At 31.6% G+C, this 14545-nt stretch overlaps 1 protein-coding gene across 4 annotated transcripts; it reads left to right on the plus strand.

Moving 5' to 3' along the window:
- Positions 1 to 3335: 3335 nt before the first annotated feature.
- On the plus strand, positions 3336 to 7039 carry LOC18601674 (transcription factor TCP13). 4 transcript variants are annotated; one of them, XM_088805649.1, is made up of 3 exons: positions 3336 to 3633; positions 4868 to 4938; positions 5500 to 7039. In XM_088805649.1, the coding sequence occupies exon 3, from the start codon at positions 5640 to 5642 to the stop codon at positions 6738 to 6740; it is 1101 nt and encodes a 366-aa protein (XP_088661775.1). In that variant the 5' UTR covers positions 3336 to 3633; positions 4868 to 4938; positions 5500 to 5639; the 3' UTR covers positions 6741 to 7039. The 4 variants fall into 4 exon arrangements, with proteins under 4 accessions (XP_088661775.1, XP_088661776.1, XP_007032774.3 ...); XM_088805650.1 differs by having other exon boundaries at positions 3496 to 3633; positions 5503 to 7039; XM_007032712.3 differs by lacking the exon at positions 3336 to 3633 and having other exon boundaries at positions 4777 to 4938.
- The last annotated feature ends 7506 nt before the right edge of the window (positions 7040 to 14545 follow it).

The following is a 14545-nucleotide window of genomic DNA, read 5'->3' on the forward strand; positions in this document are numbered from 1 at the left end:
GTAAAAAATTTTAAAATTAATTATAAATAACATTTATACATATAAAATAAAAAAAATTAAAAAATATTGTTTTTTAATAAAATCGAAAAATATAGAGCATAAATTGAAAAAAATTATTATTTTTTAATTTAAACTTTCAGCATATTCTTTATTAATATAGATTTCTAAATGAAATATATATTTTTCATATTAATTGATTAGTTAAAAATTAAAAAAAAATTTATCATGTTGAGAATAAAAGAGAATTTAATTTTTTAGTATTTTTTTTACAACCTAAAGATTGAAACTCATAAAATATAATTTTTCATATTTCAATTCAAAAAAATAATAAAAAAATAAAATTTTTAATAATTAATTAAAATTAAATTTATAAAAAGTATATTAACTATATTGTACAATATACTTTCGATACTTGATCAAATGCAATACAACTATGGATACATATCATTTTAAACTAATATCGTATCATATCTTATGACGACGCATATTATGTATCGTATGATAATGATAATTACGTAGGGATCATAATGTGGCACCTAATATCCATCTTCTATGCAAGACGCCTTTGGGTAAGAGCTCTTCACAGAAAGTGATCATTAATGAGGCTGACATGAGCATCACCCATTGAAACCCTCCCCAATCGAAAAATATACTACATCATATTTCCCATGGGAAAGTGCATTGAGTAGTATGTGATTGCATTCCTCCTTCCAGTACCATACCAAACGCACATAAGATTTTCCTGATCAAAGGAAATACCTCCAGCTTTTTAGAGTAATTTCGTGGGAATGCTTTCCAAAGTCACAAGTCATAAGACACATTGAACTTTTGGAAGAACCATAAATTTTCAAATCGGAGAGAACCAAGCGACCCCGTCCCTTTGTTGTGGGTTCTCTTGTAGAAGGTGTATTGCTTTTTTAACAGAGAATTTCCCTTTATTCTCCGCTTCCTAAATTAGCAGATCTTCTTTATCACTATCAAGAGAAACTCCATGAAGAGTAGTAAGTAGTTCTTGAAGGCTCTGTCTCCCACTCAAAGAGGGATCGTCTAAAGTCAAAGTCCCACTGATCATTACCACATCATACCTCTTTGATTGTGGATTTCTTGTTATTCACAACTTTTTATAAAAATGCAACTTTACAGAGATTTTAATTAAAAGCAACAGCTTGTATAAGTTGTTCATACTTTGTTTCTTTATATATTTTATTTACCTAAACAGCTATATTATCTTCGAGAAAAAAGAAAGAAAGATTAAAGCATAAATTGATTGATTAATTAAAAATGATTACATAAATATCGATTTAAGTCTGTTGTCATGAATTATTCAATGACAGACTCATTACAGCATTACAGTTACATCTCAACTTGGATAATAAACTCTCAAACATCCAATGTTATTAACTAAAGAGTATACCCCTTTTTTGCATAACTTGCAAACTATTCTCTTGTACTTCCCTGAATGAGCCATTTAACATTGTGCCTTAAATAAAAAGATGCTATTAATGAAGATGTTGATAATGCAATATGACTAAAGACTGAAGTGATTAATTCTTTAGATTTGGAATGAAATCCTTCCTGCAAATGCTGACTTTTTTTTTTCTTTTTCAGTTCATCTGGCTTGTTCAACACTTTTATTATTAAAGAAACCACTCATCTCTATACCAAATGTGAAATTTCATTAAACTTGTCCTTACTTAGTAGAATTAATATATTTTTTGGTAAAAATATAAATAGTGTTGTTAATGTATTATGATGGAAGTAAGGTATGAAGGTATAATCAAAATGTATAAAAGTATCACTAAAATAAAAGAAACACTGTTGTCAGAAAGACTTAACGCAGATTTTAATCACTATGTTGCTATGGTAGCTAAATTATCAGGCACCTTTCTATGTAACAAAGGGCATCCAAGAACACAAGAACAAAATGCTTTGAAAGTAAATTTCTTTGTAAGAATCAAGAGCAAATTCTTTTGCTTTTCCAATGTTACCTTCTTTCAAGCAGTAATATATCTCTATGCATGTAAGCTTTTATATTTTAACAAAGAGTTTCATTGTGTCACCATGAAAATGATAACACACATGCATTAAATCATTAGCAGTTATTTTGTTAAAAAGATCAAAGAATTATAAAGTAACATTTATGACAATTAAATAGTAATATATCTAATTATGGGAGATTCTCATGGGATTAAATGGACAAGTTGGATTTATATAAATTAATTATAGGCTGAACAAGGACTTGTGTCTGGATTTTGGGGACCATTTATTTTGGCAATAATGGTATCCTTGCTTTGTACGTATCAGTCAACCAGATCAGTTTGTGAAACTTTCCACTGTGTCATCTTGAGATGCCCACCACTGCTTGTTTAGAGTAAAAAAAGAGACTGTGTTGAGAAAGAAATACCAGAACCCTAAAAGTTTATCTCCCATCTCTTTCTCCCTGCAAACAAGCAGTGAATGTCTTCTCTCTCTCTCTCTCTCTCTCTCTCTCTCTTAATTTGTGGGTTAAGGAAAATTAAAAGTACTGGTTAAAATTACTTAAAAAAACAGAAGAGCCCTTCTGATAATACTTTAATTTTTCATGATGACTCTTTCCTTATTGTTGTTTCTTCAGAAACACGTTGCATGTGAGGTCTTGAGAGCTTTCTCCTCTTCATATTTTACCTTTGTCCACTTTCAAAAGAGAATTAAAAAAAAAAGACAGAAAAGAAAGTGTAATTGCTGTTTAGCAGAAAAGATAATTGATTCAAAAAGGCAAAACTGTTTCCAATATTGCTATCCCAGATTGTTTTGGTTGCCTGGAAAGGGTAAGTCATAACTCATATTACCACAATTCAGAAGTACTTATCTTAAAACTTTTGAGAAAAATACAGTTCTTTGGTTTTTGTCTTTTCCATTTTCCTTTATCTGTTTGTATATGTATCTATATATGTATGTAATATACTGATATTACATTTATTTACTGATATCAATCTGACAGTTGAGTGCTGCAGCCTCGTCTCAAAATCAATCAAAAGATTCACATACATATGTGCGTCCCTTAGTCAAAGAAAAACCAGAGAGGATAGCATTGGAGTGTCAAATTTTCCTGCATGTTGGTGTATATTCTTTTTTAGTAGTAGAAACTAAAAGAATCCCAACTCATTTTTGTCTTCTGATTTCTTTTCAATCATTGGATAGGAGGCAGGAATCGTATGGCCATGTAAGCTTTGCCAGGCAAGTTTTTGTCTATTAGTTTACTAACACTATATTTCAAGAAGTAAATTAAAGGCCAGATTGTAAGTAAAAACTCAAAAGTTTTCTTGTTTTCTTCCTAGTTTTGCTGCTTACTTTTCTTCCTCCTAAGGGCCAGAAACAAATTCTAAAATCACCATTCAAAGACTGAAAAGTTGCTTTGCTTCATTCTTCTCTAGCCGTAGGGTTTCCATTTTGGACTGTCTTGTTGGATGCATTATTATGCACATATCATATCACACCCACTACAGGGGAAACTTTTGCAGATGGAAACTAGCCAACTGCTTATTGCTTCAGCAAAGATGGCTACCTATAGAGAAAAAGCTTAGGACTTCAAACTGGGATCCACCTGCTCCACCCAGATGGTTCTAAGACCTCATCGTTTGAATAAGCGAAAGGGTAAGTTTATTTTCTTCGTTTTTTAATTTTTGTTTTTCTTTTCGAAGATGATGAGCAAACAAACTTGCCTACGGCACTATTCCTTGTGTGAAGTAGTCAAGGTTGAAATTCTCCTTGAGGGTTTTTCCTCAATAGTTAGGTTCAACACTTCAACTTGCCTCCATGCATATCTTTCTACGGAAAAGTTGTGGTCCTCTTTCTACTCCGTGGATGTTTTAAAGGAGATATATATAGAATGGTCCCTCCCCTATAGGGTAGTTCTTAATGTCTCAAGCTACTATCACACCACACAAAATTGACAATTCCATTAAGAGTATAGACCACAAGTTTTACGAAGCAGAAATCAAACAACTTTATCTTGGTAGATTTCTTTTTGTCTTGTAATCTTCTCTCATAACATTGACTATTAATGAAGCTCCTATTTCAATATCCTATTTGATTTCAGGATAATCTCTGTGTTTGGAGTGGTACGCTGCAAGTTTTGTTGTTTATAGCTTTAGATATGGGCATAGCAGTCTTATTAGTATCTTCATTAACTATGTGATAGCGACGCGACTCTACTTTATTGTTGTGAAGCATGGCCAAGTGTTTTTAATAACCTAACAAAGTCAGCAGCTTTGCCTGTACTATTGACACATTTTACCCTGAATTGCAAGAGATGGGAACAAAGCAATAAAATCTAACAGATTAGGTATAGAAACTTTAGCCTGCTTCCAGTTTTTGGTCACATGAACATCTTCCTCAGTGCTAGGCGTGCATTCATCGACCCATGTGATAGGGATTCAGTCACAAGGCCTTTTGTAGTTGTCGATAAAGCATGCCTCGTCACTTTTTAAAATGTGCAGCATGGTCCCCCATAGAGTTACATTAGGGATGAGAGGTCATTAACTTACTCAAAACCATGTGTTTCTCCTTACCCGCAACTTGATGCCTGCCATATTCTTCTTCTTAGCAGAGGGGAGATTATTAAGCCCCTAATGACTCAGTCACGCAATGATTGCCTAATATGCGTGAGGGGAGGAAATGATAAGATATGGACTAGCATATTTATTTGACAGATGGCGAAATGTGCCACGTGGCAGCCCTACTGCCATTGCTTTTTCTTCAATTCTTCCATGGACTATGGTCGGTTCAATTCCGGCATCTTTCTTTTCTCAAATGGATCAACTTTGATCAATAAGTTTTATTCTCCTACGAGTAAAAGCAAGTTTTTTAATTTTCAGTATATATGCAGGTTGGTTGAGTCCAGCACCAAAGCTTGAACTTTGAAGCTGCATTCACCGGCATAAAATGTTTGATATTTTTGTAAGTTCACTTCATTTGCAAATTTTCTGTATGATTTCTTTTCTTTTTTCAACTTTTACTATTCAAAAGAATCTGGTCTTTCTTCTTCTTCTTCCTCTTCTTCTGTATATGACCAGATCTCTATAACTTAGTACTAGCTAGGAGTACTAATTAAGTCCTATAGATCTGCCTCACATCCTCATATTTTCTTGCTTTCTCTTCTCCACTGAAGCAACCAAGTTTGAGCTAACTTATCTTCTATATGATAAAAGGATATGAAATTTAGGGTTATACTTATATGTACTGATCTAAATATTAACCTTTCAGAATTAGTAGCTACTGACTTTAAGTCTTCTTCTTCTCAAATCTCTCTCCTCTTTGTGCATATGTGGTTAGTTCAATAAGTTTTCCAACAATTTTTTCTCTTCACTTTTAAGAAATTTTCTTTATTTTCGGGAAGAATAATTGGGATCCGTTTTCTTTTAGCCTGAAGATTATATATTTTAGCAGCAGGTTTTTAACTTTCCAGTAATTGATCAATTTTCTGACTTTGTTGTTCTTTCATTTCATGCAATTTTAAAGCAGATAGTTGTCAGGAACTACACGAAGCTTTTTGCAGCAAATTCTGCCTGAGAATATAAGGAAGATCAAGGCGATCTGCAGCTGAAAGGATTAATTCAACTGGTTTCAGCTGCTTAGGCTTCAATAATGAGAGACATAAGATGATTGCGAGTTCAAAAGAAGCAGATTCTCCCGCTAGACAAGAAGGCAACACAAATGATACCAAGTTCAATAAAGGTCCATCTAGTTCTTCGCCATGGTTAAGACTGAAGGATCCACGAATTGTACGTGTTTCGCGTGCCTTTGGGGGTAAAGACAGGCATAGTAAAGTTTGCACCATAAGAGGATTGAGAGACAGAAGGGTGAGGCTTTCAGTACCTACTGCTATTCAATTGTATGATCTTCAAGATAGGCTTGGACTCAATCAGCCTAGCAAGGTTGTTGATTGGTTGCTTAATGCAGCTAAACATGAAATTGATGAACTCCCTCCACTCCCAGTACCACCAGGGAACTTTTCCCTTAACCATCAAATGGTTCTAAGTACTTCTCAAGAAGCTGGTGCTTCCCAATCCAACAAAGAAGGGATTAAAACCAGTAGTAGTGTTAATTGGGAAGATCCAGGAGGGTTATCAAGATCAAGCTTTTGGAGTTCTGATGCTTTTTGGAGGGCTAAATCCAAAGAAGTTGAAAGGGAAACAACCAATGAGAAAGACAATTGGAACAAAAGAAATGAAGAAGAGAAACAAGGAGGCAGTGAAGGTCATCATGGGGCACAAGTTTCATCTGATAGTCTCTTACAAAGAGCCAATCATTCTTCCTTGCCAGCATTGCTAAATAATGCAATGCCATATGGTTCTTACTATCATTTTGAACCTTCAAATTTTCCTTTAGCACATTTGGGAAGCCATGGATTTGGATCCCACGCAGAAGACCTCCATAACTTCAATGTTGTGCCATTGCCATCCACATTATCTCTATCATCTGGCTCTCAAATATTGGTATGTCCACCAGGAGCAACACAGCCTTTATTCCCTCCACATGCTACAGCTTCTCTAGAGATTGATCCTAGACAGCAAGTTAATCATTTTCAAATGCTTAGCTCAGGTGCACAGAACCTCTTGCCTAATTCTCTTAACCCTCCGCCATACTCAATAGGCCAATCGACCAGACCCTTCCATTTGAGTATGACTCCTAGGCTTCCCCATTCTCACAACAGCAGTGGAAGTCAGCCAGATAAGCAACAGGAGTTTCCTTCCAAATGACATGGAAGCAATGTGATGAGGAATTTCCTTTGGAAAAACGTTTGAAATAACGTGCACGACTCAAACCATTTTGCCTGAGGAGAGGGAAAAAAAGGTACTGTTTGAATATCTATTTACATAAACTAAGGCATTCTATTTCCTGGAAGTGAGAAGCAGACAATTAAGTTATTTTACGGGTATAACAATTACGGTTTTGTGTTTGATTTCATAATTTTGTTCCAATTGGGTGATTGGAATTAAAACCAGATCTTCACAGATTTGAATGTCATGCTAAAATAATTGATATATGTTTTTACGAATAGTTTGATACTAGTGACACAACATTGGAAAGTGTTCATAGTTCATAAGTTTTCTGCTGAATGACCGTAGTGCACCATATTGCTAGAGCAATATCAATGAAATGCTATGAAATTATGATGCGTTGGTTCTGAAATTTGGCTATGTTTTACAACTACAACATGTCACAAACATCACAAGCTGTGTTGAGAGAGTGATAGAGAATAAATAGTGGTTATTCTCAGATTAAGTTCATTATTGGCAAATTTGTTAAGTTATATGCCATATAATCATCATTCCGCGTCATTTTTACTTATAAAGGAACACTAATCCTTTGTGGTAATTAAACTTCTTAGATCATTCTTCCTCATTTTCTTCTTAGATGATGCATATAGCCAACTGCCCTCTCTACCACCTCCCCCTACAGTTTCTCCTTGAAAAATATAGATGCAGGACAAACTAACTACCATTTGCATAGAACCAGGAGAGATTAGACGGTTAAAAGCCGCTGCAAAGCAAAAACAAAAGAAAAAAAAGAAAGAGGCATATACTATATATTAGCAAGCAAGCAGATGAAAGATTTGAGGCAGTAGCAACTTTGCACAAGATCCAACAGGATAACGTCATGATGAAAGAAATAGCAGGTTGAAAATATAGGTTAGAAAAGGACCCACATTGAAAGTTTCATGAAATGAAAAGATAGTTTGTGGTCCTTAACACGGATATGAGAGAATGCATTGCAGGGAGAGAAGAAGAAAAGTTAAATGTATTCTTCTCAGAAGTTCATTGCCTGGTCCTTCATTCTTGGAAGAGAAAAAAGCCCCACAAGCCTGATATGGATAATAGCCCCCCAGCCTAAGCTTTCATCTGTCTGTCTACCATAACCAGCTGCCCCGCAGCTAATTAAAGCCAAAGCAAACTGTTTGATTGCTTTACACAACACAAAACTGTTGGATTGTAGATCAGCTTGGGCTTGCCACTATGCTGCTTATAGCTAGCTTTCTAGGGTTTTGTACTGTGAACAGGTTTAATCCTAGGGATAGCTGCACCAGGCTTTACCTGGAGAAACCTTTAGCTATATAGATTAATGCTTTTGCTATTAATGTAATTAATAACATGGTATGGTTTCAAGCAGATATGGGTACATATATTGGTACTTAAGAAAAATTACTTTACAGGTTCTTTTTTTCCAATTAATGCATGTTATAGCCGAACTTAATTATGACCAGCCTGTTTGGCATGCAGAATCTTGGATAATTTCTATCATTTGTTTGGGATATAATTAAAATGAATTTCGGGGCTTGTATGTTGTAAATGTTCCTTCCTAAACATCTATACTGTATCCCAAGGGTCCTGGCAACTGCTGCTTATTTTCTTATTGACCTATATAAAACCTCCTTTTGCATTCATATTAATGTGTTTGACATTGATACATAAATGCCTGCCAATCTAGGAACTCTTCAAGGGCCTTTTACTTGTAGCAGTCACATTTTTTATTAAACAAATTAAGTATCTGATACATATTGTTTCTTCACATTATTTATATTCAATTTTTTCCTTTTTCTTCGTGAAAGAAAATAAAATCAATTTATTATTTTTGGTTAATTTGTGATATAGAATGTTTATTCTACAACTGAATTTTTTTTTGCATGAAGTATAGTGTATAATTAATATCTAAACAATTAAACCGATCAAAAGAAATATCTGAAAAATTATTAATAAAATTTTAAGAACAATAGATAGCTTAAATAGATAAAAAAAAAAAAAAACCTTGAAAGATCAGCTATTGTATATAAAATGGCATCTATGAATTTCTCTTTCGAATTTGGTTCATGTTGTACAACTTTTTCACTTGTTGATTTACATTTTTAATTAAGTGAAAATTTAAAAATTCATCAAAAGGATAAAGTGCAAATTTGATATTTTTTCTTTTTAATTGTTTAAATAAAATTAAATAAAAGGGCTTTTATGTATTGTTTGTTATTTAATTTCTTTGTTTGCATGTAATTTCGTCCAAAATTTCCTCACAATTAATGCAAATACAATTCTTTCTTTTACATAAGATCTTGGACTATGGCTCTGTTTGTTACATAGATATTTAATTTCAAAAATTGACTTTCTTATTTTCTGATATTTGATTGATAAAAAAAATGCAATGGCCAACAGAAAAACATTAACTAACCCTAAACAAAAAACGACTTATAAAGTTGGAAATTGTCTTCCATTTTACAAAAACTTAAGATAATTTCCAAATTAACCAATGCGCAAAACAAATCCTCCCCAACTAAACTTGTTCATAGCTAGACTTACCAGATTTCCAATCAAGCTTTGGATAGGAGTTTTTAAGTTTGGAGTCAAGTCGACCCAACACAAAATATTATTTATTTTAATTCAAAAAACATATTTTTTATATTTATTAAGATTTTAATAATAACTATTACTATTTTAAATATTATATATAACAAAATATTTTTTAATATTAGAATAAAAATATTTTCATAATGATGAAAATATTACTACTTTGACAAAAAAAAATGCTAAAGAATAGAAAGAATTTTTGACGGATAGAGCTAAATAATAGAAAAAATATATAAGGCTTTTAAGAAAACATTAGCATTTTAAGAAAATTATTGTTTTAGAAGTAGATTTTGGTGATACAAGCAGACCCTGCATAACATATAGATAGAGGATAATCATCTCCTATCACAATTTTTTTTTTATGTAAATGCTTTCTACTTGTGAGTTTGGTAACACTTTCATCATCACCTCTTATACATGTTAATAAGATACCCAATAAGAAATAATAAGCCCTTTTTCATGTTGAAAATATTTCATACTGTTAGTGCCTTAGGAATACCTTTTTCTATCCATTATTTGTTTATTTTAATCATAATTCATGTCACCATTTTCCCATCATTTTAAAACTCTACCTACCTTTCCTTGTACCTTCAAATTAATAATATTTAGGATTTATAAACTTTGGATTTTTGTTACTTTAGGATATATATATATATATATATATATATATATATATGCATATATAGTCAAATTCATTATTAGTCCTTCAACTCTTTGAACAATTTCATTTTCATTCGCACTCCAATTTTTTTCAACACAATCGTACAAATTTGTTTCAAATCCATCCATCCAATATTAACATATATACAGTTAAAATTTGAAATGAATTTATCATATGAAAAATTTTATTCATATTCAATTCTACCAACTGATGAATTTGAAACAAATTGGAAAAATCATAAATGAAAAGATGGAGAAGTGATAATGTAATTTACTGGTTAGAGTAAATTAAAATTAAAAGAGCTAAAACCTAATGCAATCCCTAGTTGGCTCACTACAATGGGCTAGATAGTTGGATTGGGTCAGCCCAAAAACAAAGGAGATTAATTGGATTTTTTTTTAATTAAAGGAAGGGAGATTTAATCCCTACTTCTTAAGCAAAGGATCATGTATTTATTAATGAGTTAAATGCTCAGTTGCCAGTGAATTGGATCATTTGGTTCAATAAATAATGCATATGCCTCTTTTACTCAAGAATGGAAAATGGCATTGCTCTCTTTTCACGTTAAGGTACCAAAGAATGAGAATGAGAATGTGCATGCAAAACATTGGAGGCTGAAGGCATTATACCATTATCGTGCGTAACCATTGTCCTCCAACTTGTATTAGCACTAGAAAATAGCTTGCGCTATGCATCGGGTTTGTAAAATTTTTTAAATTATTGGTCAAATAAATTTATTAGAGAAAAATTATATTTTTATATTAAGGGTTTGTATTATTTTCTTAGTAGATATACAAATATAATGAAAAGATATAGCAAAGTTGTTTATAAGGGTAAACAATTGAAATAGTAACTGATAATGGAAAGAAAACAATTAATAACAAAAAATGATTATTGCATGATATTGACTGAGTTATACATTAGAAAATCAAAAATGAATGTTGCAGTAATCTTTTTAAATTTATATGATTAAAAAGTGCCATGTTGGGGCAAAACAAAGAAACTATGAGAGATCTTTGCTATGTTTACAGACAACACTATGAGAAAGAAGATGTTACATAGTATATAACAAAAAGTCAATAGTCAGCAGTAAGTTGATAACTTCAGCAAAGGTTCCTATGTATAAAATTAGCAGTGCAAAGTAATAAATAATGTTGTAATCATTTTATTTATACATTGGTAAAGTAAGCAGTTTTAAACAACAGAAAAAGAGAAAACCAATTTCAAAAGCATAGAAAATTAATCCAAATTCAATGAAAATGGAGAAAAACCTTTTGGATGATTTCATCAAGGGAAGAGAAAACTTGGCAATAATCGAAGTTGATCAAAAGCAACAAAGGCTTCCTGCTTAACTGAGGTCAACGATGGTCTCCCATTGTAATTAATTAGATATAGATTTTGGATAACTATAACTTTCATTAACATTAAAAGAAGCAAAGTAGAAACATTACTTAGTATTTAATACTTGCAAAGAAGCAGCACATGAGGACAGTTTAAACATAGGATTCAAATGACATAAAATTCAAAAAATGAGAATAAAAAGAACTCTTAATAGCAATTTCATAATCTCCGAAGGCAACATTTGGTTGTGTAAGGTTGATCAAATTATTGATGGTATTCTTAAATAAAAGAATATATGTAGTAAATATAGGTTTTAACAGAAAAATGGTAATTTAAGATGTAAAAATGATTAAATATTTTCATGTGAATAATCCATTTTTCATATCTATATGACCATTGAGATTCGTAGACCCAAAAATATCCTCAACATAAGCAATAGTTGTTCAAAGAATAAAATACAGAAAGCATTGAAAAGAATCAATAGAAACATAAAATATAAACTGATGCAATGAATCTAAAAGAAAAACAACAAAAAATACAGCAAACTCTAACAACAATAACCTAAATGTAGTCAATTTGAGTCACAACTGGGTATAGAGATTAATGGACAAAAATTGAGAAAATTGTGAAAAATAACCCTCATAATGAGGTGATTTCAAAAATAACCATCAAAATCAATTTAACTGTTTTTAGCCAAAGTTAGCCATGAGATGACAAAAATGCCCTTAAAACTATTTTAAACAAATTAAATGCTCTCAATTTTTCTCTCTCACCATTAGTTTGTAGTACTCCTCATTCTATTGTGCTCTTTATTTTTCTCTCATCATCCAACTCTCTCTAATTTTGCCACTATCACCATCTCTCTCTATCTCTTGTCATCTTGCCAAATCATCGTCGATTTGCATACCAAAGAGTATAACGTGGAAAGTAATAACATATTCTTAGATTTATTAGTTTATATTCACAAAAATCTCTATTGTTGATCTACAAACCAAAAGGCATGGCATGGTAAGAAACAACTAGTTCTTGGGTTTATTAGTGTTGAATTTTTCAATGATTCAAGTCTGGTAGAACATGCCTTAGCATATAACAAAGTGATTCATATCTTAACATGTAACATCAATAGGAAGAAAGAAGCTTTGGCATGTAACATCTGGTGCTGAAGCTTTGGCCTTGGCGTGTAACATCTGGAATTGAAACTTTGACCTTGGCATGTAGCATCTTCTGCTTTGGCTTTGGTGAGTGCAACATCTAGTGATGAAGCTTTAGCCTTGGCATGTATCATCTGGTGTTGAACCTTTGACCTTGGCGTTTAACATTTGTTATAGGAGTTTTTGTGTGTAACATCTTCTGCTCAAGTGTGTAACATCTGCTTAGGCTTGCAATGTCATTTTATTTTTCTTCTCAGTTATTAAATATGGCATATAACTTGCTCTTTTGTATTTCAGTATAATATAAACTCTTGGAATTAAACGTGTAACAACTTTTTTTCAATTGTAACAATATTTTTTTAAACATAGCATGTAATAATAACATTTTTAAAATATACCGTGTAACTTGTTCTCTATCTTTGTATTTCATCGGGACATAAACTTTTGAAGTTAAACATTTTCACGATAAAAAGAAAAATTTAAAATCAAAAAGGAATTTGACATGAAAATGAATATGTATTGAAAAATTATTCAACGTAGTTGGGATGAAATGGATTTAAACAAAAAGATATTATCTAAAATCCTCTAATTTGGATAATTAGGTTTTTGGTTATTTTATTTAGTTTTTTAATGAAAGAAAATTAAAATATACTGGTATTATAAAGACGTGAGAGAGAAATAGAATCCATCAATGCAAAATTGAAAATCAGTATGTTAGAACTTAATTTCGCTAATGTTAATATAAATTTTAAGCCTCCCTACGAACAAAGTACTACTTGCCAATGACATGGAGAATGGCAACAAAACCAATGAAACCAATGCTCATGACAAGAACAACATTTGGGGAGATCTTGAGCCCCAGTCCACCATCTATGTAAAACTAAAGCATAGTCTTGGCAACCCCTCCGGAGACTACACCGCTTGTCGTGCTTCTCCTTCTCATGCTTGCAACTGCAGCTCTCAAATTTCATATCGAGTAATTTGAATATTAAGGTATTTCATTAAGGGCACTTTTGTTCAAAAATATTTTCTCTTAACTAAACACAGTTAAAATTAAAAAGATGGTTATTTTTTAAAATAGCTTATTTTTTAAGGGTAAAAAAAAATCTTCCCACAAAAATTTATCAATAATAAAACCAAAACATTAAAAAAAAGAGATAGGTTTTTCAACGTAAAATATCATGAATTCCTAAATGCTTTAAAGGATAACCATAGATAATATGCATTGAAGAAATTTCAGAATAACTTTTATAATGGCAAATTTCTCATGTTTGAAAAAAGACATCAAATACAATCAATAGAAGCAAAAATCCAGTAAAGAATAAAAGAGATAGTTGACTCCACCTAAGAGCAATAGATAAACAACAACCATTTTTATGAACTGAGAAAATGTTGATATTAACTTTCATATCAATCTAATCATTTAATATAATAAATCTGGGCAAAGGTTAAAAGGTCTATGTTTTAAGGTTCATACTTATTTTAATGGTAAAAATAATCTCTAATCTTTCTTAGGTTTAAGTTATTTACTAACTTTTATCATCATTTTCTTTTTGCAAAATACGATACCCAAAAATATAAAAGCAAGTCGATAACAAAAATATCCTCTATTAAGTATCAATTTGATTTGCTAAACAATTACTTTCAATAAGATTTGAGAATTTATTATGCATGAAACAAATTTTATAGCAATAATTATCACAATCAGTACATTAACAGTTATAAAATTTATTTTATTTAATAGTACATTCTCTTTTAATTGTATTTTTTCAACAACGGTTGTGTTGTCAAGGAACAGTCCAAATTTCGATTGAAAAAATCGTTTTTGATGCTAAAAGAGGAAAAGATCAACCTGTGATCTGTGAAAGATAATGAATCCAAATGAACTATGGTTGGTCATAGATTTTCTGATTTTCAAATAGAGAATCTTCTTGCAAGCATGAGATTGATTTTTCATGTGCCTTTGCCTTTCAACCAATTCTTCCCTTAACAAAAAAGATGATTTTTTTCCAACAGAA

This window comes from Theobroma cacao, chromosome 4 (genome assembly GCF_053813885.1).
Source record: "Theobroma cacao isolate CCN51 chromosome 4, ASM5381388v1, whole genome shotgun sequence".
Lineage (NCBI taxonomy): Eukaryota > Viridiplantae > Streptophyta > Magnoliopsida > Malvales > Malvaceae > Theobroma > Theobroma cacao.

Coding starts and splice junctions, on each gene's coding strand:
- LOC18601674 (XM_088805649.1), top strand. CDS start 5,640: ATGATTGCGAGTTCAAAAGAAGCAGATTCTCCCGCTAGACAAGAAGGC.